Below are 26007 nucleotides of genomic sequence, written 5' to 3'. Positions count from 1 at the left end.
TTCTTGATTACAGTGCTCGCGGTAATTTCCATTAAAATCTAATCAAAAGCCTCAGGTAGTATATTTGAAACCTTCATTCTCTTTATCCGTTATATCCAGCCAGTCATGGTCGGCAGCCATGCGACCGTCAATGGCATCCTCGCGCTTCTTATTGCTGAAATAACAGACAAGGCCATACGCTGTAATAGCAAACATTGCAATGATATAGCAGACAATCATCGCCACAGTCCCACCGGTATATTCAGGGGCTTGATCTGCTCGGAATGTTTGGGGTCCAATGATGTTTCCGGTGGCCCACGCAATATAGAACCAGGCATATAGTGTAATCCTAAAGTACATTAGACTCAAACTTATGTTTCCAGGGAGTTTCTTACTTCTTTGTGTGACCTGCAATGTTGGCCTGGTATACCGAGACCAGGGTGATATAGGGAGCCCAGTATGTACTTGGGGAAGTTAGCAAGCATAACACGCTCTGGGAATCATTTTGGCCTACTATAAGATGCTATGAAGAGCTGAAGTTAGCATAAGCAGACAATCCAAGTTTTTATAGAACTTACTATAGCCCAACGAGCTGACCAGCAAGGTTCGTTCGCGGCAACGCATAACACAGCACCGCACCAAGAAGGGGCAGAAGAATAGAGGCTGTCACAATAGCTGTACGATACCGTCTTGTAGTAGCAGCCAGATAAGACAGACCGACTCCGGACAGAGTACTCATGGCACCAGGAGGCATAGCGAGAAGCGAGGTCTGAAGGGAATCGAAGCCAAGGTTTGAGATGATAAGGGTGTTGAATGTTGTCAACCCGCCATTTGGTACTTGCAAAGCAGCAATGGCAATCCAAATCAGCCATGTCTTGATGTCAAAGATAGCTTCCCAGACTTGGTCCATCTTGAAGGTCTTTGACTCGATGCCGGTGTTATCGGCTGCTTTGCGCTGAATGACGATGTACTTTTCCCGGGGGGTAAGGAACTTGGCTTCCAGCGGGTTGTTTGGCCTATTCGATCTTGTCAGTCATTTCCTTTTCTTTTCGACAATGTGGGTATCGTACAGTACAAAATACACCACGACAGATGTGACGACAGTGAGAGCTCCGACTAAAAGGAAAATAATCTTCCATGTTTCGAATGGCCCATTGTAATACCCAACAACCCAAGCGACAAAGCCATTGATAATCGGAGCGACCACATTAAGAATGATGCTGCAGATCCACGTCAGTCTAAGTGTGTTAATGGTCAGTGATAGGTCACCTGGTACCTGTTTCTCTTTGGCTGTTCTTCAGGTCGATACCACATCGAGACAACCAATGTGACAGCTGGAATCAATAGTGATTCGCAGCCACCCAGAAGAAATCTACACGCAAAAAGGCCTCCAAAACTGGTGCATGCTGCCATACACATTTCAAGGATACCCCAGCAGAGGACATTGAAAGCGAAGAACGGCACAGCCGGGACCCTAGGTAAGTTAGATATGAGTTCACCCTGAAGTTTTCAAATGAAACCATAGTAGGTGTCTCACTTTTGCAAACAGTAGGCCAAAGGACCCATGAATACCAGTCCACCGAAAAATGGTGCTGATCCAAGCCATGAATACTGATCCCCGGTAAGATTAAGATCCGTCTTGATGTTGTAAATGGCAGCTGCCGAAATAGCAGTTTTATCAAGCCCTGATAGAGTAGCACAAACGAAGAGCTATTCTATGTTAGTATTGAAAGATATTCGCGGTGACAAAAGGGTTTCTCACAGTGGGAATCAGTCTCCAATCAATTCTGCGGATCAATTTCCTTTCTTCCTCAACAGACCAACTTTCACCATCCATTTGATTCGCATAGTCGCTAATTATCTGTGCAGCAATATCAACATCTTTGTTTCGTCCGGCCTTAATGGCTTTGACAGCTGCCTCGGCTGTGATGCTGGGTCCCTTGGGCTCATCGCTGATGGTGACTTGATCAGCAGCCATCTTCTAATTCTGCAATGGTTTTTTTTGCTCTGATGTTCAGTTTTGGTACTTCCAGTGAAGGCCCTCAGTTTTACTCATGGCCTGACAATATATGCAATGTTCATCTTTTTGAATTTTGGTTATCGGTAGTTTATTTCTTGATAGCCTTATCGCCCCCAACAGTCGCATGAAGCCCACCATCTCGGCCAACCCCCGGGGCCAATGATTGCCTGTGCACCCCCTGTGGACCCCTTATCAACCACCATCGATAACGAGTGGGGTTGCAAGTGGGGTTGGTTTGTAGTTGGCCGCGCGGGCAAGCAATCCATCGGCGGCAATCTGCACGATAATGTATGAGGCCATTCATCAAGGGCTACAATAAGCATAATTCGGCGCCATGGTTGTTGATTTAAAATCATAGCGCCTGAGATGCCTTTGACGATTAAAGTCATTGATTTGAACGGCCTCTGAGCTTCCTATTGCATCGTCAAGATGGTGTCCGAAACAGTCGAAGAAAAGGGGCCACTCTACCCTGACTACCTGCGTGAGTCTAATGTCCAAAGAAATGATTGTTCCACGGAGTAACACCGATTATAGCCTTCTATGACCCCCTCGAAAAGGTCGAGATGGTCGGGCCGTTCGAGCACGATGACCCAGGCCATCGAGCCGATCCATCATTCCCGAATCTTTTGGAGAAAGCGACTAACGCCGTGGAATTCAGCCCTCATTGTGGAACAGAGCTTCAGGGTGTTCAGCTTGTGAGACTTATGCCCCTTCTTTTCCAGCCAAAAAAAACCTAATAAAGGTGAATTTAGTCGGAGCTTTCAACCCAAGGTCTAGATGAACTGGCCCTCATGGTGGCAGAACGCGGATGTGTCGTATTCAGGGACCAGGAATTTGCCGATTTGGGCTTTGAGAAGCAGAAGAAGATTGCCTCGTGAGTTTACTGTGCTCACTTAATGAAGGATTTCTCACATATTTTAGTCATTTTGGCCCCCTTCATAAGCATGGATGGATGCCTCATCCTCAAAATGGTCCTGAGGAGTTCGTCATTGTGTATGATTCCAAGGAGTAAGTTCCCCATTTGGTATCTTGCCTTCCTGTTCTATATCTAACACATGACTTCCCACCAAATAGGGACCTGCGTATTCGCAAATCTTGGGCAAGAAAGAGCCCAATTCAGTTCCATGTCGATCAGGTAAGTTTCAATACTGCGGTTCATAATGGAAAAAAAAAAAAAAAAAGACTCACAGGTCTTTTAAATAGTCTCCCGAGTCTCAGCCTCCCGGGGCGACATTTTTCTGCATGCTAGAGTCCCCTCCAGGAGTGGGAGGCGACACGATCATTTCAAACGTGAGTCTCACCAAAGAAGACAAGCAAGATTCAGTCAGCTAAACAACATCCTGCAGATGACCCGTGCCTTTGAACGCCTTTCTCCTTCATTCCGCAAGCGACTTGAAGGCCTCAGAGCCGTCCACACCACGGCGAACCCAATCATGCGCGAGATCCGCGACAACGGCCCTGATTCCGTCCTTCGCCGTCCCATTAGTCGAGCCATCCACCCAGTCGTAGTCGTACACCCCGTCACCAAAAAGAAGGCGCTATTTGTCAACTCTTCTTATACCCAGAGTATTGTTGGCTGGGACGAGGAAGAGTCAGACTACATGCTGAAGTTCTTGTTCGACCACATCAATCGCGGGCATGATTTCTGCTGCCGTGTGCGATATGAGGCTGGTACGGTGGTGATCTGGGATCAGAGAGTGACGCAGCATTCGCAGACTTTGGATTATTCGGCTGGATCTCGGAGACATGCTTTCCGGTTGACCCCCTTGGCTAATGTGCCGATCCCGAGTTTGGTTGAAGAGGATGATGGGGAGTGTGCTAAGGATGAAGGAAGGATGATGCTTAATCTCTGCTAGTTTTGTCGAATGTTTGGATTATTGTTTACTATACTACATTATGTTCCATTTCCCATTAGAGTCTCTACCTTAATGAATCCGAGATTTGTCAAGCCTTTGACCCCTGCTGCTCCATTTGCCGAAATACGAGTTGCCCAGCGCCATCTCCGAATCCAGTCTTGAAGTTCGGTATGCTCTTGGTCGAATGAGTATTTTAAAAACTCGGGCCTTGATTCGCCCTCGGCCTGGTTGGAGGGTGAGACGATTTGTAGAAGATGCACCATGAAGGAGCCAGCGATGGCGAAATTAGGTCGACTCCCTGATTACTTCGTTAAATCGGGAACTCTGGCTAATGGATCGAAATACTCACAGCTATGCCAGAATGCATTCCACTGAGCTCCCGTGAGCTTTTCGACAAACTCAACAAATTCTTTCACACATAACAACGCCCCTTTAACCACTGCTTTGGCGCCCTCGTAGGTTGCATCCGGCTCTTCTTCAGTTATCTTGATTATTGCCGGCCATCGATCCAATGGTCGTAACAAGGCGCGAAGGAGAGCCACATGCGTGACGATGTATGAAAGATAAAGTGATCCATTCCCATCGAGGTCCTCGCCAGAACCAGCATTAGAGGTTGGTCTCAAATTACTTGACAAATTATCACGCCAGTCTTTAAGCCTCACGCGCATTGGCCTTGCTAAGTCCAAGGAGTATTGGAGGTCATTTGATGTCTTTCCGATCGCCTTCACCGAATAGAAGGATCGCTGGATATCCGATAGTATTGTCGATAATGTCGACAAATGGTAGATGTGGCTCTGTGTATCCGGAGAGTCTGACAAGGTATCTTGTATATCTTCCTGCTTGAGCATAGATACATCGTAATCATCATCACCTAAGTGGCTGGGCATTCCTCGTGCTAGGGCGACCCACTTCTCCATGGCATAGAGACCCCACCAGAGTCGACGCCGAAGCCTTTTCTCCCAAGGCGGAATAGAGGACCATGATCCTGCATCTCGGTGAAGCCCGACCGTTTGCGCAACGGCCAGGGAGGTTGACATGAGTGACCATGCAAAAGCGGTATCGGAGAGATACATGTTCGTAGGAAGTCGCTGTTGAAGGAGGAGACAGGCTTGAAGTGTTGCGAGAGAAGGTGCGTGAAGTTCCTGCGATACAGAAAGCCAGCAAAGACGATATAATTGCTCACTAGAGGGAGGGTTTAAAAGCAATGTGTAGAGACTATCGTCATACATGACGAATTGAAGCGAGGTGGCACAAATTGCTGACAATAATGCCAATGGCATTTTACTCAACTCGGTTGGTGATGATGGGATTTGATGGCTAGAAAGAATCGGAAAGTAGGGGTCAACATAACGCGAATACAGCTTGATGAGATGCCACGTTTCAGTAGGATCCATCATAGCCCATAGGCGAGGCCATGCATTATCCGTAAGTTGCGGATCAAGTTTTGGCTCAGCCTTCTCTAGAAGAGAATGGTCGGTGATACCAAAAACAGTAGGTGGGGAGAAATCGACTGTTTTCCTCTGTTTCTGAGATGGGTTGTCCATGATTCGATATTTCAAGCCATTTACTTTTGGTATTGAGACATTCTGGTCGTTGTATGGTTGGTGGCTCAGGATATGGATATCGGAAACTCCGGTTGGTCCGATATAGAAACTGAATGCCCCTGGAATAGATTCAAGGGAATCGATTTGAGAAGGCGAGTCACTGGATGCTAGTCGTTTTCGACTTGGAGGTCTTCCCGAACTAGATGAGATGCTGCTTCGCGAGTCTCGTCTCGCCGTGCCATCTTGGCTGATAGATGAGTGGCTTGTCTGTGGGCTTCCTGGTTCCAACTCCAGAATAGCACCTAGAAGGCCCTCTGGCGATAAAGCTTCATCATTTTGCCCATTGCTCGGTCGGCTCTCGGTTAAAGGATGCAGCCACCCGTCAAGATGTTCGCAAGTCTCATGTGTCTCGCCTTGTTCACATATTCTAGCCCTCTTTCGCGGTCCTGGGCCCTCTTCAAACGTACATTGTTGATCTTTGCCGGTACATCGATGGCATGGCGGTCCATTGGGCATGTCACAAGTGACTTTACGTCTGCGACAAGCGTCGCAAGGCCGACATTTTCGAGACTTGTACAAACGGCCGTTCAGGCCCGGAGCAGTAGCAGAACATTCCATTATAACATTAAGCTAGGAAAATATTGAAGGGAAAGAAAGGAGGTTGAGTAACAACGGAGTCTTATCTCCAGCACAGACGCCTGCTTATCAGAGGCAAGCGGGGGCGGAACACACTTTTGCAGGCTCAGACTTTGTTATTGCTTGTTCCCTTCCCAGCGTGGCTTCTAAATCCAACAATGCTTTCAGATGCGGGCTCGATAGAGCTGCGTCCGCCACATTGTCGTCCATCGGCAACAGTGGCAGCCGGGGTCTATCTCCATACCCAAAGTGACGATGCAACAACTTCTTCATCCCCGCAATCTGCAGTTATCTCAGCATAAGAATCGGAAAATATCAAATTGTCTCAAATTTTCACTCACTCCAATTTTTAGTGCCACTCCATCTGCAAGAGCAATCAACTGCTGTAGCCCAGTTGCTTCTTTGCTGGACTCGCTGTTTTGGCACAGATTCCACAGTCTCACGCAGGATTTCTGACCACTCGTCAGCTAGTTGTCTATTTCATCGGAATCAACGTAGACTCTTACCGGTGCTATGTTTGGCAAGCCACTGATCGCACCCGCTGATCCAACGGAAATGGATGGAAGCAAGAAGTCAATAAAACCATCGATGGCCCGAAAGGGAGTTGTTGACGACCGAGGGAAAGCGTTCTGGAATTCTGGGCTCGAAACTTGAGCCATGATTCGAGTCAACTTGCCCACATTAGCGCATCTGCAGGACTATATTAGCCAAATTTATTGAAGTGAAGAATGGAAACGAACGTCAGTTTCACGCCGCAAACATTAGCGGAAGACTTAATTATCTGCACAATTAGATCGCTATCCATGTCAATTCCTCCTGACACGGCCGGGAAGTTGTATATGATGCTGCAAGGTGTTAAGAACCTGTCACTTTGAGGACCGGGGTAATACAGACACTGGCAAGGGCGATGCCTCTGCGATATCCACGAAAAACTTCTTGATCGAGGTGGTATCCGCCAAAAGGGCTTGGGCGTAGTACCCTGGAGGAATAATCATCACATAATCTGCGCCAGCTTCTGCAGCATCTTTGCAAAGTTGAACAGACTCGCGAGTACTAGCTCCTCCAGCACCTGCGACAATTGGGATGTCCTGCAGATTCACCTCATCCAGAGCGATACGAGCAAATTGTATAAGGCTCTTCTTCTCTTCGCGGTTCTGGAATGAGACAATCAATTAGTTTTGGAAACTTGTTGTTGTGGAAGAATCATTATCACCAAATGGATAGCCTCGCCCATAGACCCAGAAACTACTGGTATGGTTCCGGCATTCGCAATGACTTTCAATCTCGTTAATACTTGACACAGCTCTATTGCTTTCTTTGCTCTTACATTTCACATGTCTCTGGAAAGCCTCGAAATCTTTACATCATATTAGCTAAGCTATAATTCCATTGATAATATGTCAGTCTCACCAATATCCTCATTATCGCCGAAGAAACACGGCAAAGGCGTATAAATTCCCATAGGTAGTGGCCGCATATTTGGTGGTTGATGTTCGAGGGTGCGTGGCAAAGTATCTGTTGGGAAGTCTTCGGCCAAGGAGAATGTTTAGTCTATGCTATTCTCCCCACCCCTTTTTGACTTTGAAATTAAGGCTCTCTCTAATCATGATATCTGGATACAGCCGATAAAGGTGAAGCAAAGATAGGAAGCTTGGGTCAGATCTTGAGCGCGGCGGACCTGCTTGGCGCGGGCAGCTTATCGAATCGATGGTGACGTTCCACAAGACGCCGTTATCTAAGTGGGTACATTCATTTAGTTTCCATCGACTTTACACTTGCATTGTGGGGCCCTGTTTCTTGCTAGATCTAAATTATTATGTGATCTAGAATTAGCAATCTTTTGGAGGGTGGGATGTAAATCTTTGATCAATATCAAAAGCGAACCATTGATATCCTAACTTTCAATCACTAAAATTTCCTCTTTTACACGCGCAGAATAGCCTTTATAGAATGACTTTGTGGTAAATATGTTTTCAAATGTTCAAGCGATTACGGTTATCATCTAGAATCAATGTCACAGCACGAATCGGAACAATGGACTATTCTCGCCCATCTCTCCTAGCTCCTCGGTAGTATATGTTCTCTCAATTTCAGCAACATTCAATTCATCCCGTCGGTTGTTTTCCTTGCGCATCAAATACCAGTGTACCGTAGCGGGGATCATGGCTCCAAGCACAGTTGCGCCGACTGAGAAGCCAAATCCGAGAGGATAGGTGGGCGCCTAGGAGATGTTAGCCAAACTCGTGATTTTAGGTTTTTAGACCAACTGACCTCACTAGAGATATAGATATTCGATCCAATACTGCCACCGCCGACACTGCCGAAGAGCATCAGAAGACCAATAGCAGCGGCTCGTTTGGACGGATTTGTGATGTTTGAACTTGTCCATGCGCCGACCTGCATTCAATGGTCAGTCGAGGTTCCAAAATTGAACTTCACAAGTAGAACTTACAATAGGGGCTTGGGCTGCGTATCCAGCAGCAGCCAGGAAGATAGCAAAGTAGCTCACACCGGGAAGAGATGGGTAGTGAACTGTGATCCACAAAATGATGATGCCACTAAATTATTTCCATTAGCGCGATCCTCCATCTTGGTAGAGATTAACTTACATTAGACCCAGGGTATAGGCGCTCATGATGCATAGATAACGTTGCTGCTTTTGATCGCTGATATATCCAACGGCAACGCAAACACATGTGGCAAATATGTATGGAGGGGTGGTCAGGGCTTGCGCTCTCACCGCTGTATATCCCAAGTTTGTGACCATAGTGGGCAGAGTGTAAGACAGGGAGTACGTAGGGACGGACCCACCCCACCAAAATAGCATCATCCTTGAAGTGAATTAGCTATTAGCGGTCAATGAAACGTCAGATTGGACTTACATGAAGTAGGTTTTCCGATCCTTTGCAGCCGAGATCACATCACTCCAGCGGAAGGTATAAGTCGATGACACCGGGCCATTGGCATACTTGACACGGAGAGAAGCATATTCAAGTTCCTTGTCCGTAAGCCATTTGGTACTTTTGCCTGCTTGATATTGATGAGGGAACGCACTGGTAATATCCAATTAGTCTGCTTTCTGATGAAAGCAATGAGGAGTTGGAGCTCTCACGGCAAACAAAACAGACACAAAAGCCCGGCAAAGATGGTGATGCATCCTTCAATGAGAAAGAGCCATCTCCAAGCTCTCCAGCCAAGATTTCCATCAAGAGATCCGACACCGTAGGCAATGACACCGCCGAACGCACCCGCAGTGGTGTTCGCACCGTAGAAAATGGCCATGCGCGTGCCGATCTCCTTCGGTGTATACCACATGGAGAGAATGAAGTAGGCTCCTGGGTAGAGTCCAGCCTCGGTAATTCCTAGCATCAAACGGATAGCAACGAAGCCAGCATAAGAGCTTGCTTGCGAGGTGAGAGTTGTGATGAGTCCCCATGCACACACAATGAAGGGAAACCATATCTTAGGACCAACTCTTCGAAGCATGATATTTGATACTGGCTCAGCGAGTCCGTAGGTGAAAAAAAAGTACATAAGGGCCAGGTTATACTGGGTACTACTCATGCCAAGGTCCTCCAGGAGGCCGAATAGCTATAGATGGAAATGTTTCAGTTTTTTTGGAGTAAGCTCCAAAGGGTAAAATCTGGGCTAACCTTGGCATTGCCTGCATTGGATTTATCGAGCGAGCACATCAAATATAGAAAACTCAGTGTTGGAAGAAGTCGTAGGTCCACTGATTTCAAAGTGAGCAAAGGGTATTTCATCGTTGCACAAGTCTTACATTTCCTGAGCAGTTTCTTCTTTGAAGCCCCGCTAAACACATTCTCAAAGTGAAGAAAGCGTTCGTACTCTGCTGCTGGGTTTCCATCGGACACGGTAGCTACTATGTCGCTTGTCTTCTCCGTGTCAGTCATGGAAGATGGTGACGAAGAATTAGTCAACTCCATAGTGAGATATCAGAAATTAATTTCTTACCTCAACTCTGAATTTATCTATCGCGAGGGAAAGCAAGCTTTAAGAGACTTTGAAAATTCCCATGGTTATCTCTCCAGTGAGAGCTTGATATCTCTCAGAAGATAGAAAGTATGTGGTTGGTTGGATCTGATATTGTGCACAAGTGCACGAGGGTTGTCCTGTCGGGCATGAATCATCGAAATTCACTGCAGCTGTAGCAAAACAAATTGACGTTATCTAAATTTAGTTCTATTAGTCTCGATCCTTTGGCCGCTCTGAAAGGATAGCGCTGATAAGGAAGATATGGGGTTTATCGGAGCGTCACCGAGTACGCCGAGCTGACCGAACGGCCAACTCTAATAGTGTGATACTTCAGTTGTAGAATGCGAAATACCGGCCCTTAATTTCATTTATTTTAGATGATCTCCCAAAGGGTTATATAAGCCTTATAAACTCAGCTGGACCATCAAAGTAGGCCAAACGGCGGTTATTTGAGGCGGCGACAGAATGTCGAGCACAACAATCATCACCCCGGGCACAATCACACGAGAGAAGAACGAGAATGGCGACCCTCTGTATCCTGGTTACATGCGTCAGTCTAGCTAAGAGCTGTTTATGAAAACCGTGGGGTGAAGGCTAAAATTTGATTGAACAGCATTCTATGATCCTCTCGAGAAGGTAGACGACATCGGTGCTTTCGAGCATTTCGATCCTGGTCACCGCGCTGATCCCAAGTTGCCCAATCTTCTGAAGACCGCGACCAAAGTCTGGGACCTATCTCCTCATGTGGGAACTGAGGTTCATGGAGTTCAGCTGTCTCAACTCGACAGCGCCGGTTTGGATGAACTAGCCCTTCTTGCTGCGCAGAGAGGTGCCTTGGTATTCCGCGATCAAGATTTTGTGGATATTGGCTTCGAGGCACAAAAGAAACTTGTCAGTCATTTTGGTCCTCTGCACATTCACGGTTGGGCCCCTCATCCTGCTGCGGGATCTGAACAGCACATGATTATCTACGATCACATGGAGTAAGGATGATTAATACTTCGAGAACGCTACAAGTCCAACATAGCTAACACTATTCCTAGTGATCTCCGTGTTCGCCAATCTTGGGCCGGTCGTAGCCCAGTTCAATGGCACACAGACCAGAGTCCCGAGCAGCAACCCCCTGGAACCACTTTCATTGCTATGCTCGAGTCCCCAACTACCGCTGGCGGAGACACTCTTGTAAGTTCCAGCGTGAGGGCATATAGCAGTCTCTCGCCTCGCTTCCGCAAGCGCCTTGAAGGCCTGACAGCCATTCACACAAATAACGACGGTGTCAGTCAAGAGCTCAAGCAGGGTCAACAAGCCGTGATGCGGCGTGGAGTGCTTCAGGCTGAACACCCCGTTGTACTTGTTCACCCTGTTACGAAGCAAAAAGCCCTTTGTACGTTTCTCTCGGTCATTCTTCCGCAATCTTGCCGGTTTTAATAATGATATTTCTAGATGTAAACCCAGTCTACACGAAGAAAATCGTCGGGTTTGACCAGGAAGAGTCGGACTGCATCCTCAAATTCCTTTTCGATCACATCGCCAAGCGACAAGATTTCTCTTGTCGGATCCGTTATGAAGCTGGCACTGTACTTGTATGGGACCAGCGAGTCACCAATCACTCGCAGACTCTCGATTACCCCGTTGGAGATCGTAGGCACGGTTTTAGATTAACCCCTCTGGCAAACAAACCAATCCCGGCCAAGATTGAAGAGGATGACGGGGAATGCTCAAGGGATGAGGCTCGGGTGCAGTTGAACTTGTGTTGACTACGGGATAGAAAGACAAAGGTCTCACCATTATCTGGAAATATGTACATAGGTAAGTTGTTCAGTAGAAGATGAAGCCTGAGCACGGATATTTACGGATATATGTTCATAATCTCGTCAATATATTGCATTATCCTTATGCACGTTTATCATATATACTCTATTATTACTATATATACTACCTCACTATTACTATAGCCGTGTCACAGGAGGGTAGGGGTCGTCCCGTGACACGGCTATACTGAAATGGGGATGGCACGATGGCAGTCTGGCACAGCAGACGGGTCGATGTCAACAAAGAAGACACACACACCAACCACTCCCATGCCCTGTGGTAGACGTAGAGAGTAGTCTCTGAAGGCGTAGATCGTACTGCCCTTAATTATCAAGTCCAACCGACCGAAGGTTTGGGGGGCGGAAAATGTCACAGGCTCTAGTGCCATTTGGCCTCAATCCCTGCCGTCCATAACCTCAACAGATGGCATGGGGCAAATGAGCAATCATTCCCGAGTACTCGAGTACAAATCCTCCGGGTCTACTAATACGATAGGGGAATCCGAGTAAGTCGCAGAGTTCAACGCGCAAACTGGTCATCGTTTTTTTCTAACTGGGATTCTGTTATTCCAGTGTCCGCGCACCTTCTTTCGCATGTGAATGGAGGAACTGCCACCAGCGCTTCTCCTCGAAGGGATCAGTGATGCGACACCTCGAAACAAAACATGTTTCTCCTCAGTCCTTCAAATGCCCCCATAGAGGCTGCAACGGACTTTTCAACCGGAAAGACAACAGAGATGGGCATATACGGCGAGCTCACCGGGAGAATGACTTCCAGTAGAATTGAGAAACATATCTTGGGTTTCTGCTTAGATTTTATGCAAGGTCGGAGCTGTTGTATGCAAGAACTAAGTCCAAGTTCATGGTCTAGCTTTTCTGATGCACATTTTGAGTGAAGTCGTTTAAACGCAGTTTCATTCAACGGGTGATCTATGGAATGGACATCTTGTTGATCTGGAAAGTCATTAATGGTAAATTGTAGCCGAAGTATGCCAGTAACAATGTGTGGAATATATTAGAATAATAGCTGCGCTATTGTTAATTTTAGCCAATCCCGACCATGAGGTCGATCCTAATGTTGTGAAAACTGTTGAGCATGTTTGTCGCTACGCTGGCCGCGGAATCTATTACTTCACAAGTCTTTTTTAACTCCGTTTCCTCTTCAAATACTACAAACGCCCAAGTCGCCATGTCCCAGAGTAAATGGCAGCAAGTGCGCACCTACGCTGACCATCTGGGTCACCGCGTGGTGCTCGAGCAGTACGTCGAGCCAGACTACGAGCCACACCCCGACCACATAATTCCCATCCAGGTCTACAGCCTTGTACCCCTGGATGACGACCACAAAAATCTCCGGCGTTTCCTGATGCAAAGTTTCTGGGATGATGAGGTCAAGCCTTTGTTCGAGCTTTATTCATACTGCCCGCCCGACGACTTTGCCTGTATTGAGCATAACCGCATTGAAATTGCCCGTCGCAAGAAGCAACACCGGTCAGGGGTCGAGAACCCACTCCCGCTGATTCCGCGATTCACCCATCCTAGCGACTACTCAACCGTTGGGTTTTGTGTCCTGCTGCGATCGCACAGCTACCGACTGGGCCATGTTGAGGACTCGGATGAGCTTGCTAAGCTGGGCGAAGGCCCGGACTTGCTCTACTTCAACCGCTCGTTTTCTAGCACGCGCAGTGATGTTGACGAGGCGCAGCGTTCATCCGAAGGCGACGAGAGTCTCTCGTCAGAGGCATTTGAATTGGCCACCGATCGCGTCACGGAACAGATTGACATCGGCCAGATTCTTATGATCGATATCTTTAACAACGTCGGTCGCCCTCCGGAGCGATACGCCTTGGATGTAGACGAGGGTGAGCCTCCCAGCTCGGAGCTGCCGTCAGAAGAGCAGATTCGCGACCAGCTAGGCCAGGAAATTTCAGTTGGCGGCTTCTCTCTGGATCCGGCATTCCAGATTTCTCAGGATGCCGACATTGTAACAGTCACCAACACTCCTAAGGGCAAAACCGCTGATATTCAATACCTTGTCCATGCGCTTTTTCTCAGCTCCATCTGCGACACAGCAGGGCCCTCCCTCTTGGAAAACACAGCGCGCCTCTTCACAACGTCAATGTTCTCCCACCTCCCGGCCAATAAAACCCTCACTCTCAAATTCTTCATCCCAAAGTCCCCTTCTTGGTCGGCTATTCGCCCCGCCCAAACCGAAGTTCTCGAAATTCCATCCCAGCAAACTCAAGAAGAGGACCAAGAAAATCCCTTCCCCATCGGCGCCCTACACAACATCCCCGCAGGCGACGATCAACCCCCAACAGCAAAACGTATTACTCCTCAAGAACCTGAAAAATATATCATCACAGCACAAGGGAAGTCCTGCGAGCTCTTTAGCCTATTCACAGTTGTGCTCGATCGCGCCAAGTTTGTCTCCGAGGCCGGAGTTTACTTTTACATGGCGTACCTGGACGCGTCCGAGGATCCAGACCCTTCCATGGTAGACGCTCCCGATGATACGCAGGTTGTGCGGGGCGTGGACATGAGTACGGTTGCTGGGCGGTTGGGGGTGGTTGCTCTTGACGGGTAATTTGGTTTGGTTGGGTGGTTTACAACATATTTTGTGGAGATATACATCCCGAGGCAGCTGAGCTCTACTCGAGTAAGGTGATGGTGCTAGTAGATAAACCGGTAAGTTACATGTACAAATCTGGAATACGATGAACAAACAAGATGAAACAAAGTATGTGAAAATACAAAAATATTAAAGCCCAGAAACGATATATGTAGGGAATGGCCACATATAGCTATACAGGTGTAATTACTTGAGGCAGTTACACCAGTAATGCGAATAGATGCAGATAGCGAAACCCCTTTACATGTAGCGGCAAGGACCAATTGTGTGTGGATGCTCAGATTATATTAAATAAGGGGACAGATGTGAATACCATCTCTAGAATAGGCTGGACGACTTTGCAACTAGCCGCCAGGTACGGCCATCATCCTCTGGTCTCGGTACCTCTCCAACACGGTGCAAATCCAGATATTCAAGGGATCCATGGATGGACAGCTATACATTATGCGACTCGAATGGCGCACTGGTAACCATGGAATTACTTAATAATGCTGCAAGCGATATTAAGATCCAGGACAATGACTCTAAAACACTCGCAGAAAAAGCTCGGCAATTCGGGCACCATACTGTTCTGGAGTCCTTGGTCAATGTAGTTAACTATAGCTCACACTTGACACGATGTGCTAAATTTCCAATTCCAGTTAGCGTGCCTACTCCTAGCTCACACGGATGACGGGAATTAGGGTTCTCTAGTAAGACATTCCAATCGGTCTCCACGACTTGATTCTGCGGCTGAAATGCAATTTCAGTATCTCGCTACGCACAAATCTCATGGGCCCAGAAAATACATCAATTCCAATCAGAAAAGCTAATATATATGTCTTCAGCACCCAGAAAAATCGTTCAGTCAAAACATTGCGGGCCAGCCACAGTGAGGTAAGACGGTATTTTTTTCGGCACAGGGGAGTCTTTCGCCGTTGGTCTACTCAAGTCCATTTGAACTCATAACAGTAGCCCATTCGTTAATGTCGCACAGGAAGCGACGAGCCGTCCCAATCTGAATCCCCCGTTGAACAAAGAAGCCAGAGTCCGGTCCTCAAGAATCAGTTCAAGATCTAGGTGGTTTTCCAACACCACGGAAATCAGCTTTGTGCGCCTAGTCGGTGGATTGTAGTTCCAATCATTTGTAGTATTGTCTAACAGCAGCTTCGCGAGACCTAGGGATGACGACGTGGTCGTCAGATGGATGCCTACGTACCGACGAAGTAACCGCAGGGGTGGCCCCGTTTTGTGCTAACAGAACATTAATTATGGTTAGAGGATATAGTGGCCCAGTTGTCAACATGTCAGTCTTTTTCAATTTCCTTCCTATCTGACTTTCTAGAACTAGATCTCGACGGATGTCACTAAGGACATCATCGTGACTATCTAGACTGCTACCACCATTAACATAGTTAATCAGACGTTCTAGATGTAGGGCGTATTTTATAGTGTTTCTTGTCCTTAGGATCTTCCCAGCACCAATCAAACTTAAGCGGGCATGAACGGACATCCCACCTCATGAGGCCAAAAAAAGGCCCTAAGTTACGGGTAGACTTCTCCACGACCCAATTTGACCCGGACCCAAGATGGGTTTTGGGTTATACTGGGTGACCCAATAAAACCCCTGGGTACCCAATTGGGTAACAAACATTATAAATATACTAAGATTTCATACGGAGTGAACCACTTCATCGCTAATAACCTGCCGAATAGTTTGGACCAACTAGTGGCTAGCGATACCTATCCCACTAAGATCTAGCTGGCTTCTATTCTTAAACAAGTAAGTTCTTATTAGCATCTTCTTCTAAAGCATCACCTTGCTTATGCAGAAAAGAATATAGGAACAGATAATCTAGCTTGATAGCCGAACGACAGAATGCCCGTTAATTATTAGCAAGGTCTATTATAGAACTAACTTAACATAGGTAAGCAGAAGCGATATTTTCTTATTACATCAAACACTTATAACCTTTAGTATCCGCTTATTACAGTATCCTATTCCGCTGGTGGCTTCATTAGGCTAGCGCGACTTATCTTTCTCTGCGTACACTTTTTATTCCTTTAAAGAATAATTTGAGATGTATTTAATCTAGACCCCCATCTAATAATATTTAAATCCAATTGTTCCTTATTCTTACATAGTTACAGATCAAGTGTTTTGATTGACAAGCAACCGGTAACCCGTTAACTTGCAGGATCATAGGATGATCTCTAGGACCATGCCGGTGAGCGGTATAGCCTAGACCTAGTCCCAATACTCTAAGGCCGCAGAAGGTTAAGTGCTCCCCCAACCAAATGTAAGCTCCCCGTCACAAAAGTCTGCATTCCACCTTCTTGGGCACTGATCTGTTTGGCGAGATTCAATGCCCCCTCAATAGTTGGCTCGCTTGAGACTGCAGCTTGATTATCGAAGTCTTTCCACAATGCAGAGTATGTAGCGCAAAGATCTGGAAAAGGTGTTTCGGGCTCTTTGAGGGTTTTATCTGTCACGGGAATAATTAGCTCGACACCTGTCTAAACAACTAACTTTGTTACTTGCCTATTCTCGTGGATCCATCGATTCTCTCCTGGTATGTGGTGAAGATGACATGATCTGGCCTCACATTGTATTCCGAAAGAGCATGCGCCAGACATTCCATTAGCGCCACTCCATCACGTTCCTCAGAGAAGTGGCTGAAGATAAGAACACGACACCTGGATCATATAATGCACTTTTAGTCAACTGAAGACCCGAATGAAACAAGCTGGCCAACTAACCTCCGCGGATTCAGGGCATCGACGTTATTTGAAAACCATTCCGCTGCTTGTTTGAGACTCAGAGGGTTGTGTGCCCCATCCAAAAACCATTGAGACATCCCGTCTTCTATAACCTCGAATCTCCCGAGCCATGAAAAGTTATCGATGCCTCTAGAAATATCGTCGGAGTCCATAGTATGGCCAGGTGCTTTGAGCTGTAAGAACGTCCTAGCTAGCTCAAGGGCTAGGGAGGAGTTGAGTCGCTGTACTGGGACACTCAGCACCCTGACATTGGTAGGAAGAGGATTATCAGTCGGAACGAAAGTCAGACTAGTCTTCCTTTCGGCGGCACGATCGCACAAGACTTTCGTGGGTCCTGCTTCCTGTGGCACTGAGAATGCAGGTGCTCCAGGCTTGAAGATTCCTGCTTTGTGCCAAGCAATGCTTTCGATTGTAGGGCCTAGCTGCTCAACGTGGTCCATCCCAAGGGAGGTGATCCCTGTCACAACAGGTCTCTGTATCACGTTGGTGGCATCGTACTCCCCGCCATGGTGAGTCTCAAATACTGCAGCGTCAACATTTTCCCTGATGAATGTATGGAAAGCTAACAAAGCCAAAAATTGTAGGTACCGAGGCTGTCTCGTGGTTTCGACGTCCTGTCCTAAACCGAAAGATGCAAGGCTCTCCCACACCTCAAAAAAGTATTGCGTGAAAAGATCCTCCGTTATTGGTTGATTGTCAATCTGTATTCTCTCTCGGATGCATTGCAAATCTGGGGAGGTATATAACCCGATCCGCTTTGGAAATCCCGTTCTCAAACCATGCGCATGGAGAAATGAGCGAGTGAACGCGCATGTACTCCCTTTACCCTTCGTCCCAGTGATATGGATGATATTAATGTCGTTGACATCACTCTCCTAGGCCTAGTCAGAATGACAACCGTACAAACAAGATCCATTTATCATTCATACCGAGTGTCCCAAAAGTTGCAGCCACTCTTTCATTCCAACCAAGCTGGGTACGCCTCTCACAGTTTGGTTATCGTTAGGAATCCCTGCGTCCTGAAGGGTACGAGATAGCGCAGGGGTTTTCGGTCGGGTTTTCCGCCTTCGCGTCGCTAGGAGTTTGAGGGCATTCTGTGTATTTTTAGATAGGACGCTATATATATTTGTCTGGAAATAATACCTCGTAGCTGCGCTTCATAGGGACGGCGAACTAAAATACACAGGGGGAAGATGGGTGGTTGTCTTGAAATGAGTGTTATCGTGGAGTAAGATATCTGCTCCCTCTCGGCTGCGCGTCACTAATCGACACGTGATGTCTCGTGACCTCTTCCACTCCGCGCCAGCAAATGGTACGCGATAATCAATTACTCTACATTAGTTTCTTCAATTAATCTTTAGTATACATTGGAAAACCACGCCACCGTCAGATCGAACTATCGGAACTGGGTCTGTCGGTAAACAGGGCGCCTTATTTGGAAATGTCACATGTTGCTAGTTTCCCTCAGAGGCATAAGAATTGAGTAAAAGCAACAAATGCTCTCTAATCCACACCGGCTTCCTTCAAAACATCAGAAATGAAGTTTGATCCAAAGACAGCCACCGTCGACCCCCATTTCTCACATGCGGCTTGAGATCCTTGAGGAAAGATACCCTTGATGCATCCGTCAAGTTGTGAGATTTTTACGCGCTCCAGGTGTAAACCAAATCAAACGGACATCGGGCGTCGAACCTTAGATGTAGCCATGATGTTGGGTTGTCTCCAGTCATTTATAAGTTGAGATACCTCTGCAGAAATTCGGAGCCATCGTCTTTGGATCCGCTTTCCGGTTTGCTGGATTGAAAGAGGCCATACTAGAAGAATCCCCTAAGGAAGCTATTCGGACCCCTTCCTCATTTATCTAACCGTAATAGGTAAGGCGTAGTAATTCTATTTCCAGCACATTATTATTTGGTAAAACTGAAGAAAGAACCCGCATCTGATGCCGGTGATGGAGAAGGGTTCTTTTCAGCTTTTGTGGACCTGGGGCTAAATCTATGACAGGAGAACGAGCTAGGGCAGACGCCTTTAGGCTTTGCGGCAACCTGCAGTACGAAAGGCATGCTTGCCCTGTTTGCTCGGGATGAATGCTGGTATCATTCGTGCTCTTGTCGATCTGCTTTGTCTTTCACCACGGACTTGGTATGCTCTATGCAATTTCGTCAATCCCCCACAGTGTAGCAGTTAGGTCTTACGGATAAACGCATTCTTTTATTTTAGCAGGTATATTTTGCATAGTCTTGTGAATCGATTCTACCAAAGCGTATGTCGGCAACAAAGACCACCGCAGCACGCCCTCAAAAAGGTTGTTTGGATATGCAGGGTTCAGATGCTCTGTAGATCAATGCTCTCTCAAGGCGATGTTCAGATTTCGTCTCTAAGTTGAAGAACTACCATTACCATCTGTGTGAGTATTTTTGAGAAAGCCACCCCTTAACGCACAGCAAGTTCGACCTACCAATCGGGAATACATGGACATTCAGAACTTCCAAAGGAGCATGCTATCTCCAGTTTCTCCAGTCTCTTCTCTTCTCTGGCAAAACTGCGCGATCAATCACTGTGAGCCTTACATAATCGCCAATTGAGATTGGTGATCATCGCCCTCTTCTTCTGCTTGTTTGTTTTTACGTCTTCCGCCATGGCTCAAGTGTTCTACAGTGCAGACGAGAAGGCGAGGAAAAAACGCGCTAGTCGCCCTAAAGTGCGCACTGGTTGCGTGACTTGCAAGTATGGCCCCCGATAGCCCCCTAGTTACAATCCAACAGCCCCCCTGATCGTCCGAGTGCGGGGCTCACTGACAGCTCAATAGAAAATTTCACAAAAAATGCGATGAAACCCGTCCGGTCTGTTTAGTTTGTACCAGACACCGCCGAAAATGCGAGTATTATGAGACCCCAGACCGACGAACTCGGGCCTCGCGTCTGGTGAACAACGTGGCGCCTGAAGGCGCGGTAGCGTTGGTTTCCCGGGTGCCCGCGCATCAAGTGGACCTCACCACACAGGAACAATATTTTCTGGACTTTTTTCGACGAAGTACCTCATTCCAATGTGCAGGCTACTTCTACGATGAGTTCTGGCAACGATTGGTCCACCAGGCCAGTGAAGACCAACCCGCCATCCGTCACGCCGTCATTGGTATGGGTTCCATGAACTATCATTTTGTCCGATCAAGGGCTGGTCCTAGCCCCTGTGATCAGCAGTTTTCTCTGCGACAAATCAACAAAGCAATTCATTCTTTACAACACAATTTAATCAAAGAGGGGATGGGTCGTCTACGAGTGGAAACTGTCTTGGTTGCTTGTGTCGTGCTGGTCTCGACCCTGCTTTTCCAAGAAGATGCTGTCTCGGCTGGTCTACACCTCCGCTCCGGTTATAAACTGTTGGAGCAATACTTGATGGAGAATGGCAACAAGAGTGATGTCGCTGCAACGCTCACTAGGGCTTTTGCCGGTGTCCATATGGTCTGGTCCTCCTTTAATAGTAATGGGGCCCTCACTGGCGACCAACTGCCGATCCCTCTCTTGCTTCCTCCACAGGCAGCTGCCACCGATGAAATCCAGAGGGCAAATGACTTGATCGTCACGCTGGTGCGAATACTCTCGTATCAAAATAATGCTCACAGATCCAGCATCGAATCGATTGGCCCGACAGCTGAAGTAGACCCAGCTGATTTCGTTGGCAAGCTTCTAGGGCTGCAGGGCCAACTAAGAGCATACCGTGATATTCATAAACATCATTTAATCCAACGAGACTTGAACGCACTGACCATCCTTGAGTTGTGGGCCGAACTTCTTCCAATTATAGCAATGGTTGAGACTGGGCCAGGACCGAGAGAGATGCAATATGACAACTTCCTGGAGCACTTTCAGAGGATCCTTCAGTTGGCCGAATCGGTCCTGATGTCCGACAATATTGATGCACCCACATTCTCGGTCAACTTGGGGGTCATCCCACCCCTGTGTCTTCTCGCTTTTAAATGTCGCGACCACTTTGTTCGACAAGAGGCGCTCTCCCTTCTCCGTCGTTCCCGCCGACAAGAAGGAATCTGGTCAACAGGATTGACAGCCTTTGTGGTACAGCGGGTTTACGAGATTGAATGTGCAGGCCTTTGGCCGGGAGATCTGATCCCCAACACATCTCGCATCAGATGCATGCATGTCGACGTGAGGCCCGCTGAATCTCGACTATGCATCCTATATCATACGGCTCGGGCGTGCCAAGGAGATGATTGCAGACATCTTGACTCGTGGGAAAGCGAATGGCTGGCATATAAATTCGGTCATTCGTAACTGACTGTATGAATTCCAAGAATGTATGATGTGCCGAGGCAAAGCATCGAGGAGACATATTGGGATATGGGAGCCTCCAAAAGCCAACTCGGATAGACCAGAAAGGCGCATTATCGGACAGGTCAGGTGTATCCAGAGTTCATTGGGCATTTCTTTATCCAGGTGTTCCATAATGCTGACATGGCGTACGTGTTGGAAGACAAAGGCTTGTTCCAATTGCTGCGAATATCGCTCGACCAAGCCAATACCGTCCTCTTTTCACCTCGAAGTGTAGAGTGTAGAATAGATAGACCGATGCGGCGTGATAACAGCCCCTGCTCACTCATGCAAAGGCGCGCAGACTGGGTGGATGCTAGCTCAAAAAAGCAGTTATATTTTGGACGGTCTCCAATGGTAACTTCTCCATGATGTGACAATAATCAACTGGCAACGGGGTTTGATTGTGGAAGTCGAAACAAACAGCCTATGTCAACATACTAGGTAACTTATGGGGTCTGTTCATATAAGCAACGGCTTCCGGGTCTTGGAAGATGGTCGGAGCTCCACTCCCGCCAAGATGGCCCCTACATACCACGTGCAGAAAGACCGCGGGTAACGAGGGTGGGAAGTGGGTGAAAATATTAAACAAGATCTGTATACGCGGCTTCAAAAGAGAAGTCATGGAAATCAATGGTGCATCCGATTGATAAGCTTTCTGCCCCTTTCTGGTGATTGGCTTGTCATTTCCGAAAGTTACCGGCTGCAAGCTCTGAAGACCTCGGGATCCACCTGTATTTATCTGATCAAATTTGGCTTTTCACTTGGCACTCTTAACTTTCTTAGTTCATCGCGAAACTGGAAGATTCTGCGAACGCCGAGCATTATGATTCGTCCCCAAGGCGACGCGATGAACTAAGATCAAGGGACTAAGGCCCATCTGGCACTGCCCCCTGGTGAGACACGGCCGAGAGAGGATTTCCCAAGTTGACAGAGAACAAATCATATTCGTGGTAACCCTTTCCGGGTCGTTTTCGCATCGGAGTGAAAACCTTTCCTCCATGCCACTCGAGCTAAACCAATGGGAAGTTGCGGTCTCCCACATTTAGCCTCTGGGTTGCATCTGATAAAGAGGATTGACGACAAACTGGATCTCTGGCCTTTGCTAAATGGTCTCTTATTAGCCACATGCAGTAAATGCATGAAGCCTATTTTATTCTGAAATGCTCCGCTTCGGCCAGGAACTATGACCTCAGGTACGCCATTTGACTCAGTCCTTACGATGTTCAGACAGGTTGCAGTGAACACTTCCCTGAATACTAGCGCTGCTGCAGGCCATAACTCCTAAGCGCAAGGCGGCATGGACCTTAGGAAATACACGGTTAATTTACCTTTCTATCCGACTTTCTAGTTAATTTGGGCGCTTGTGGGGTCCCATTAGTAATTAATACAGTAGTAATTTTCCGGTAAATGAAATAAAGCCAGTAGCGTCACTCGGAAGAATTTTCAAACTTTATCTGATTGATTAGATTAATCTTGACTTTCGGTGTGTCGTCACCCCTAGCGGTCCCTGTATCACGCGACAACTGAATTGTATAGAAATTTATAGTTATAACAAGACCTAGTTTGTTTTCGTAGTATCTTGGGTTTTCGAATCTCCCTCTCTCTGGCGGCCATGCAAAATTGGAAAGGTACGCGGGGGAGTGCCAAAGCGAATGGATCTTCCGAAGGCCATGTTTGCCTAATGGCCTAGGCGTAAGTTCTACTCCCACCCTATCAGAATGGCAGAATAATCTCTTGCATTCCGGCTTCCTTTCCTAGTCGGGCCTGAAAAAGGATCTCGTGGGTACCTTGCGACGGGGTAAAGCTCCATTCTATTTGTCCCACGACTACCGAAAAATAGCCAAATCCACATCCTTTGAGAAAGTGGAGTCGCTGGGGCTGTGAGTTCGCGCTCTTGGCATGGCTTGTTATCTGATGCGTTTCGAATCGAAGAATCTTAATTAATGAGAGCCTCCCCCCATTGGGTTGTGTCCATCCCGGGATTTTCTGTCATACTTGGATTCCAAGCCTGTTTCCAATTTTCGATGAGTGACGCCAAGGCTGCAAAGGCTGCTGCCAAGGCTGCTGCAAAGGCACTGCGTCTGTCTCATAATGAATGGAGTAACAAGTATTTTGCAATCGCTATCGGTGCGATTATGGTTCTTTTTGCTGTATTCCACTGGTCAAGTGTGATTTATTTTCGTTATGGTCCCAAAAAGAGGCATCCTACTTTGACTCGCAAGTATAGGTATGTTAATTCAAAACAGTTCTCAGTACGATACTGATGGTCTGAATGTGACAGAGAAACTCGACGCTTTCTTTCCAGTTCAACGATAGGACTAAGGACAGATCGGTCTATTCTATATACCATTTACTGGGCTATCAATCTGATTCTAGCTTTGACCAATGTTGACTTTACAGAGCTCACTAATGTGCGTTGATCTGGTTCATTCTTTAGTCATGGTATAGACTTTTACTGACGGATTCCCAGGTTGCCAAACGATTCGGCTGGTTCGTGCAGCTCCTTAATACCTTCCAACTTTATAGCAAAGAGACTAACAAAGACCAATCGACAGGATTTCCGTCGCAAATTTGGTGCTTTTGGTCTTCTTAGCCCTGAAAAACACACCGCTCGCACCGTTGACGGCCAGATCCTACGAGAAGCTTCGCCCGCTTCACAAAGTCGCCGGCTACACCTGCATCTTCACAAGCTGCTTGCATGGTATAGTATACCTAAGTGCCTGGTCGGAAACAGGGAACCTTGAATCAATGAAGGAGACCGAAAACTTCTGCGGTTCGATTGCCGGCATGGCCATGGTGATCATCGGTCTTTCCACCATTACCTACTTCATGCGAGGCTTCTACGAGCGTGAGTTTCCCTGTCAAGTGTCCCTTCTTCGATGCTAACGAGATCTAGTCTTCTACATGCTACACATTTTCATGTTCATCTTAATCATGATTACAGTAGGGATGCACCGTCCGAATTTCTCGTCGTCAACCGTGGTTATCGTGATTTTTACTGCCTGCCTTTGGACTCTGGATCGCATTATTCGAAGCGCAAAGCTAGCTTGGAATTTCTTCGGCAACTTCGCCACTGTCACGGCGCTGCCCGACAACGCCCTTCGGGTGAAACTCAGCCGCCGCATTCATTCCAGTCCTGGATCTCATGCCTTCTTGTGGGTACCCGCCATCCGCTGGTTTGAAAGCCATCCGTTCACTCTATTGTCTTCGAGCCCGACTGAGTTTGTCATTCGTGTATATGATGGTTTTACAAATGACTTGTACAAGGCTGTCCAAGAGGCGCCAGGGAGGTCCTTGCGTTGTTCTGTTGACGGTCCATATGGCCAGGTCCCTAATTTCAATGTGTTTGACCGGGTTGTACTTGTCGCCGGTGGCAGCGGTGCCAGTTTTACTCTCGCAATTGCACTGGACCTGATCGAAGCATCAGCAAAATCGGTCAAGGCCATTGATTTCATCTGGATAGTGAGAGGAAGTGGTACGTTTGATACTCGGATGCACAGAGGATATCCCTTTATTTGCAGTAACTAATCCTATCTAATAGAGTCCATTCAATGGTTCACCCAAGAGCTCAAGCAGCTTGAGAGCCATCCGAATGTGAATGTACTCATTCACTTCACTCGCGCCATTGACCTCTCTGGCACATCCTTATCCACCACTCCAGAATCGCATTCAGAAAAGGATTCTCTGAAAGACGGCGTGGTTTCAATAGAGCCTTCTCCACTGGGCTCTCAAATAAATGATCTCGAGAAGGGTGCGTTAGAAATGGCCACAGGCTCACCGTTACCTATAAATGACATCCGACCTGGACGTCCTGATATTGGCAAGCTTATCGCGGCTGCTGTTGCTTCAAGCAGCAGCATAGACGACCGCATCATTGTCGGTGCTTGCGGTCCTAGTGGATTGATGAGTGCGATACGCGAGGCTGTTTTCAGTGACTTGTATAATGATGGACCTTCATTAACACTCTACACTGAGGTGAGCTTACAAGATGACCCAAGCTTGAAATTGACTTTGACTAAAAGCCCTTCTCAGGAGTTCGAGTGGTGAGGTGAGATCTAACACATAACTACCATAGCGGTGATTATTGGGGTTTTATTGTAAATAGAGTAGATTATTTAGCTGCCCGGTTATGACTTATGATCCTTAGGAAAAGAATGCGTCTGTAATACTTTGGCTCGAATACTTACCTTCACCTTTAGAAGCGTCCTAGATCAATCTTCTTTTAGTGTCACATGTTGCGTGTCTGATTTCTTGATATATTTTGGAACTAGGAACAGAGGCATTCAAAACTTCACAATCATTATTTATCAGTAGCCCGTAACATCTTTCAAATTCCTTCTATAGCATAGTCCTCGAAGCTTAGTCTAATTATCCAGTAAAGCTGAGCTATCTGCGATCCTTTTATCAGCTTGCACGGCTTTCGTTCTCGCTGATAATTGATATCA

General features: G+C 47.1%; 10 protein-coding genes across 10 annotated transcripts; 5 read left to right on the top strand and 5 right to left on the bottom strand.

Moving 5' to 3' along the window:
* Positions 1-51: 51 nt before the first annotated feature.
* On the bottom strand, positions 52-1957 carry PENARI_c004G11435 (uncharacterized protein; the record flags this gene model as incomplete). Its single annotated transcript, XM_022629451.1, has 8 exons — positions 52-328; positions 375-443; positions 494-502; positions 558-995; positions 1050-1217; positions 1397-1453; positions 1517-1689; positions 1742-1957. 8 exons carry the CDS (start codon positions 1955-1957, stop codon positions 52-54), a joined length of 1407 nt encoding a protein of 468 aa, XP_022490709.1.
* Positions 1958-2428: 471 nt separating this feature from the next.
* On the top strand, positions 2429-3855 carry PENARI_c004G08655 (TauD/TfdA dioxygenase family protein; the record flags this gene model as incomplete). Its single annotated transcript, XM_022629298.1, has 7 exons — positions 2429-2480; positions 2534-2694; positions 2752-2873; positions 2921-3007; positions 3074-3134; positions 3203-3289; positions 3346-3855. The coding sequence occupies 7 exons, from the start codon at positions 2429-2431 to the stop codon at positions 3853-3855; spliced, it is 1080 nt and encodes a 359-aa protein (XP_022490662.1).
* Positions 3856-3893: 38 nt separating this feature from the next.
* On the bottom strand, positions 3894-5908 carry PENARI_c004G05638 (fungal specific transcription factor domain-containing protein; the record flags this gene model as incomplete). The annotated part of the gene is made up of 3 exons (XM_022629146.1): positions 3894-4153; positions 4205-5756; positions 5867-5908. 3 exons carry the CDS (start codon positions 5906-5908, stop codon positions 3894-3896), a joined length of 1854 nt encoding a protein of 617 aa, XP_022491025.1.
* A 196-nt stretch (positions 5909-6104) lies between these two features.
* On the bottom strand, positions 6105-7512 carry PENARI_c004G00620 (dihydrodipicolinate synthase family protein; the record flags this gene model as incomplete). The annotated part of the gene is made up of 8 exons (XM_022628894.1): positions 6105-6317; positions 6377-6487; positions 6542-6725; positions 6776-6880; positions 6930-7189; positions 7249-7310; positions 7363-7392; positions 7446-7512. The coding sequence occupies 8 exons, from the start codon at positions 7510-7512 to the stop codon at positions 6105-6107; spliced, it is 1032 nt and encodes a 343-aa protein (XP_022490915.1).
* A 537-nt stretch (positions 7513-8049) lies between these two features.
* Positions 8050-9982, bottom strand: PENARI_c004G06930 (uncharacterized protein; the record flags this gene model as incomplete). The annotated part of the gene is made up of 8 exons (XM_022629216.1): positions 8050-8256; positions 8307-8432; positions 8488-8593; positions 8645-8866; positions 8918-9088; positions 9148-9626; positions 9689-9768; positions 9817-9982. The coding sequence occupies 8 exons, from the start codon at positions 9980-9982 to the stop codon at positions 8050-8052; spliced, it is 1557 nt and encodes a 518-aa protein (XP_022490935.1).
* Positions 9983-10496: 514 nt separating this feature from the next.
* PENARI_c004G03073 (TauD/TfdA dioxygenase family protein) lies at positions 10497-11730 on the top strand (the record flags this gene model as incomplete). The annotated part of the gene is made up of 5 exons (XM_022629013.1): positions 10497-10581; positions 10645-11014; positions 11075-11415; positions 11475-11672; positions 11726-11730. 5 exons carry the CDS (start codon positions 10497-10499, stop codon positions 11728-11730), a joined length of 999 nt encoding a protein of 332 aa, XP_022491198.1.
* Positions 11731-13031: 1301 nt separating this feature from the next.
* On the top strand, positions 13032-14429 carry PENARI_c004G08702 (uncharacterized protein; the record flags this gene model as incomplete). The annotated part of the gene is made up of 1 exon (XM_022629299.1): positions 13032-14429. The coding sequence occupies one exon, from the start codon at positions 13032-13034 to the stop codon at positions 14427-14429; it is 1398 nt and encodes a 465-aa protein (XP_022491061.1).
* Positions 14430-17170: 2741 nt separating this feature from the next.
* PENARI_c004G02672 (uncharacterized protein) lies at positions 17171-17742 on the bottom strand (the record flags this gene model as incomplete). Its single annotated transcript, XM_022628996.1, has 2 exons — positions 17171-17691; positions 17733-17742. 2 exons carry the CDS (start codon positions 17740-17742, stop codon positions 17171-17173), a joined length of 531 nt encoding a protein of 176 aa, XP_022491203.1.
* Positions 17743-19872: 2130 nt separating this feature from the next.
* PENARI_c004G09793 (uncharacterized protein) lies at positions 19873-21523 on the top strand (the record flags this gene model as incomplete). Its single annotated transcript, XM_022629361.1, has 2 exons — positions 19873-19961; positions 20098-21523. 2 exons carry the CDS (start codon positions 19873-19875, stop codon positions 21521-21523), a joined length of 1515 nt encoding a protein of 504 aa, XP_022490793.1.
* A 2063-nt stretch (positions 21524-23586) lies between these two features.
* PENARI_c004G05035 (ferric reductase family protein) lies at positions 23587-25643 on the top strand (the record flags this gene model as incomplete). Its single annotated transcript, XM_022629120.1, has 7 exons — positions 23587-23789; positions 23844-23973; positions 24033-24052; positions 24118-24410; positions 24459-25037; positions 25104-25537; positions 25638-25643. The coding sequence occupies 7 exons, from the start codon at positions 23587-23589 to the stop codon at positions 25641-25643; spliced, it is 1665 nt and encodes a 554-aa protein (XP_022490756.1).
* Positions 25644-26007: the final 364 nt, after the last annotated feature.

This window comes from Penicillium arizonense (assembly GCF_001773325.1).
Source record: "Penicillium arizonense strain CBS 141311 chromosome Unknown PENARI_contig004, whole genome shotgun sequence".
Lineage (NCBI taxonomy): Eukaryota > Fungi > Ascomycota > Eurotiomycetes > Eurotiales > Aspergillaceae > Penicillium > Penicillium arizonense.
Note: the sequence above shows the minus strand (reverse complement) of the source record. Positions and strands in the feature narration are given on the sequence as shown.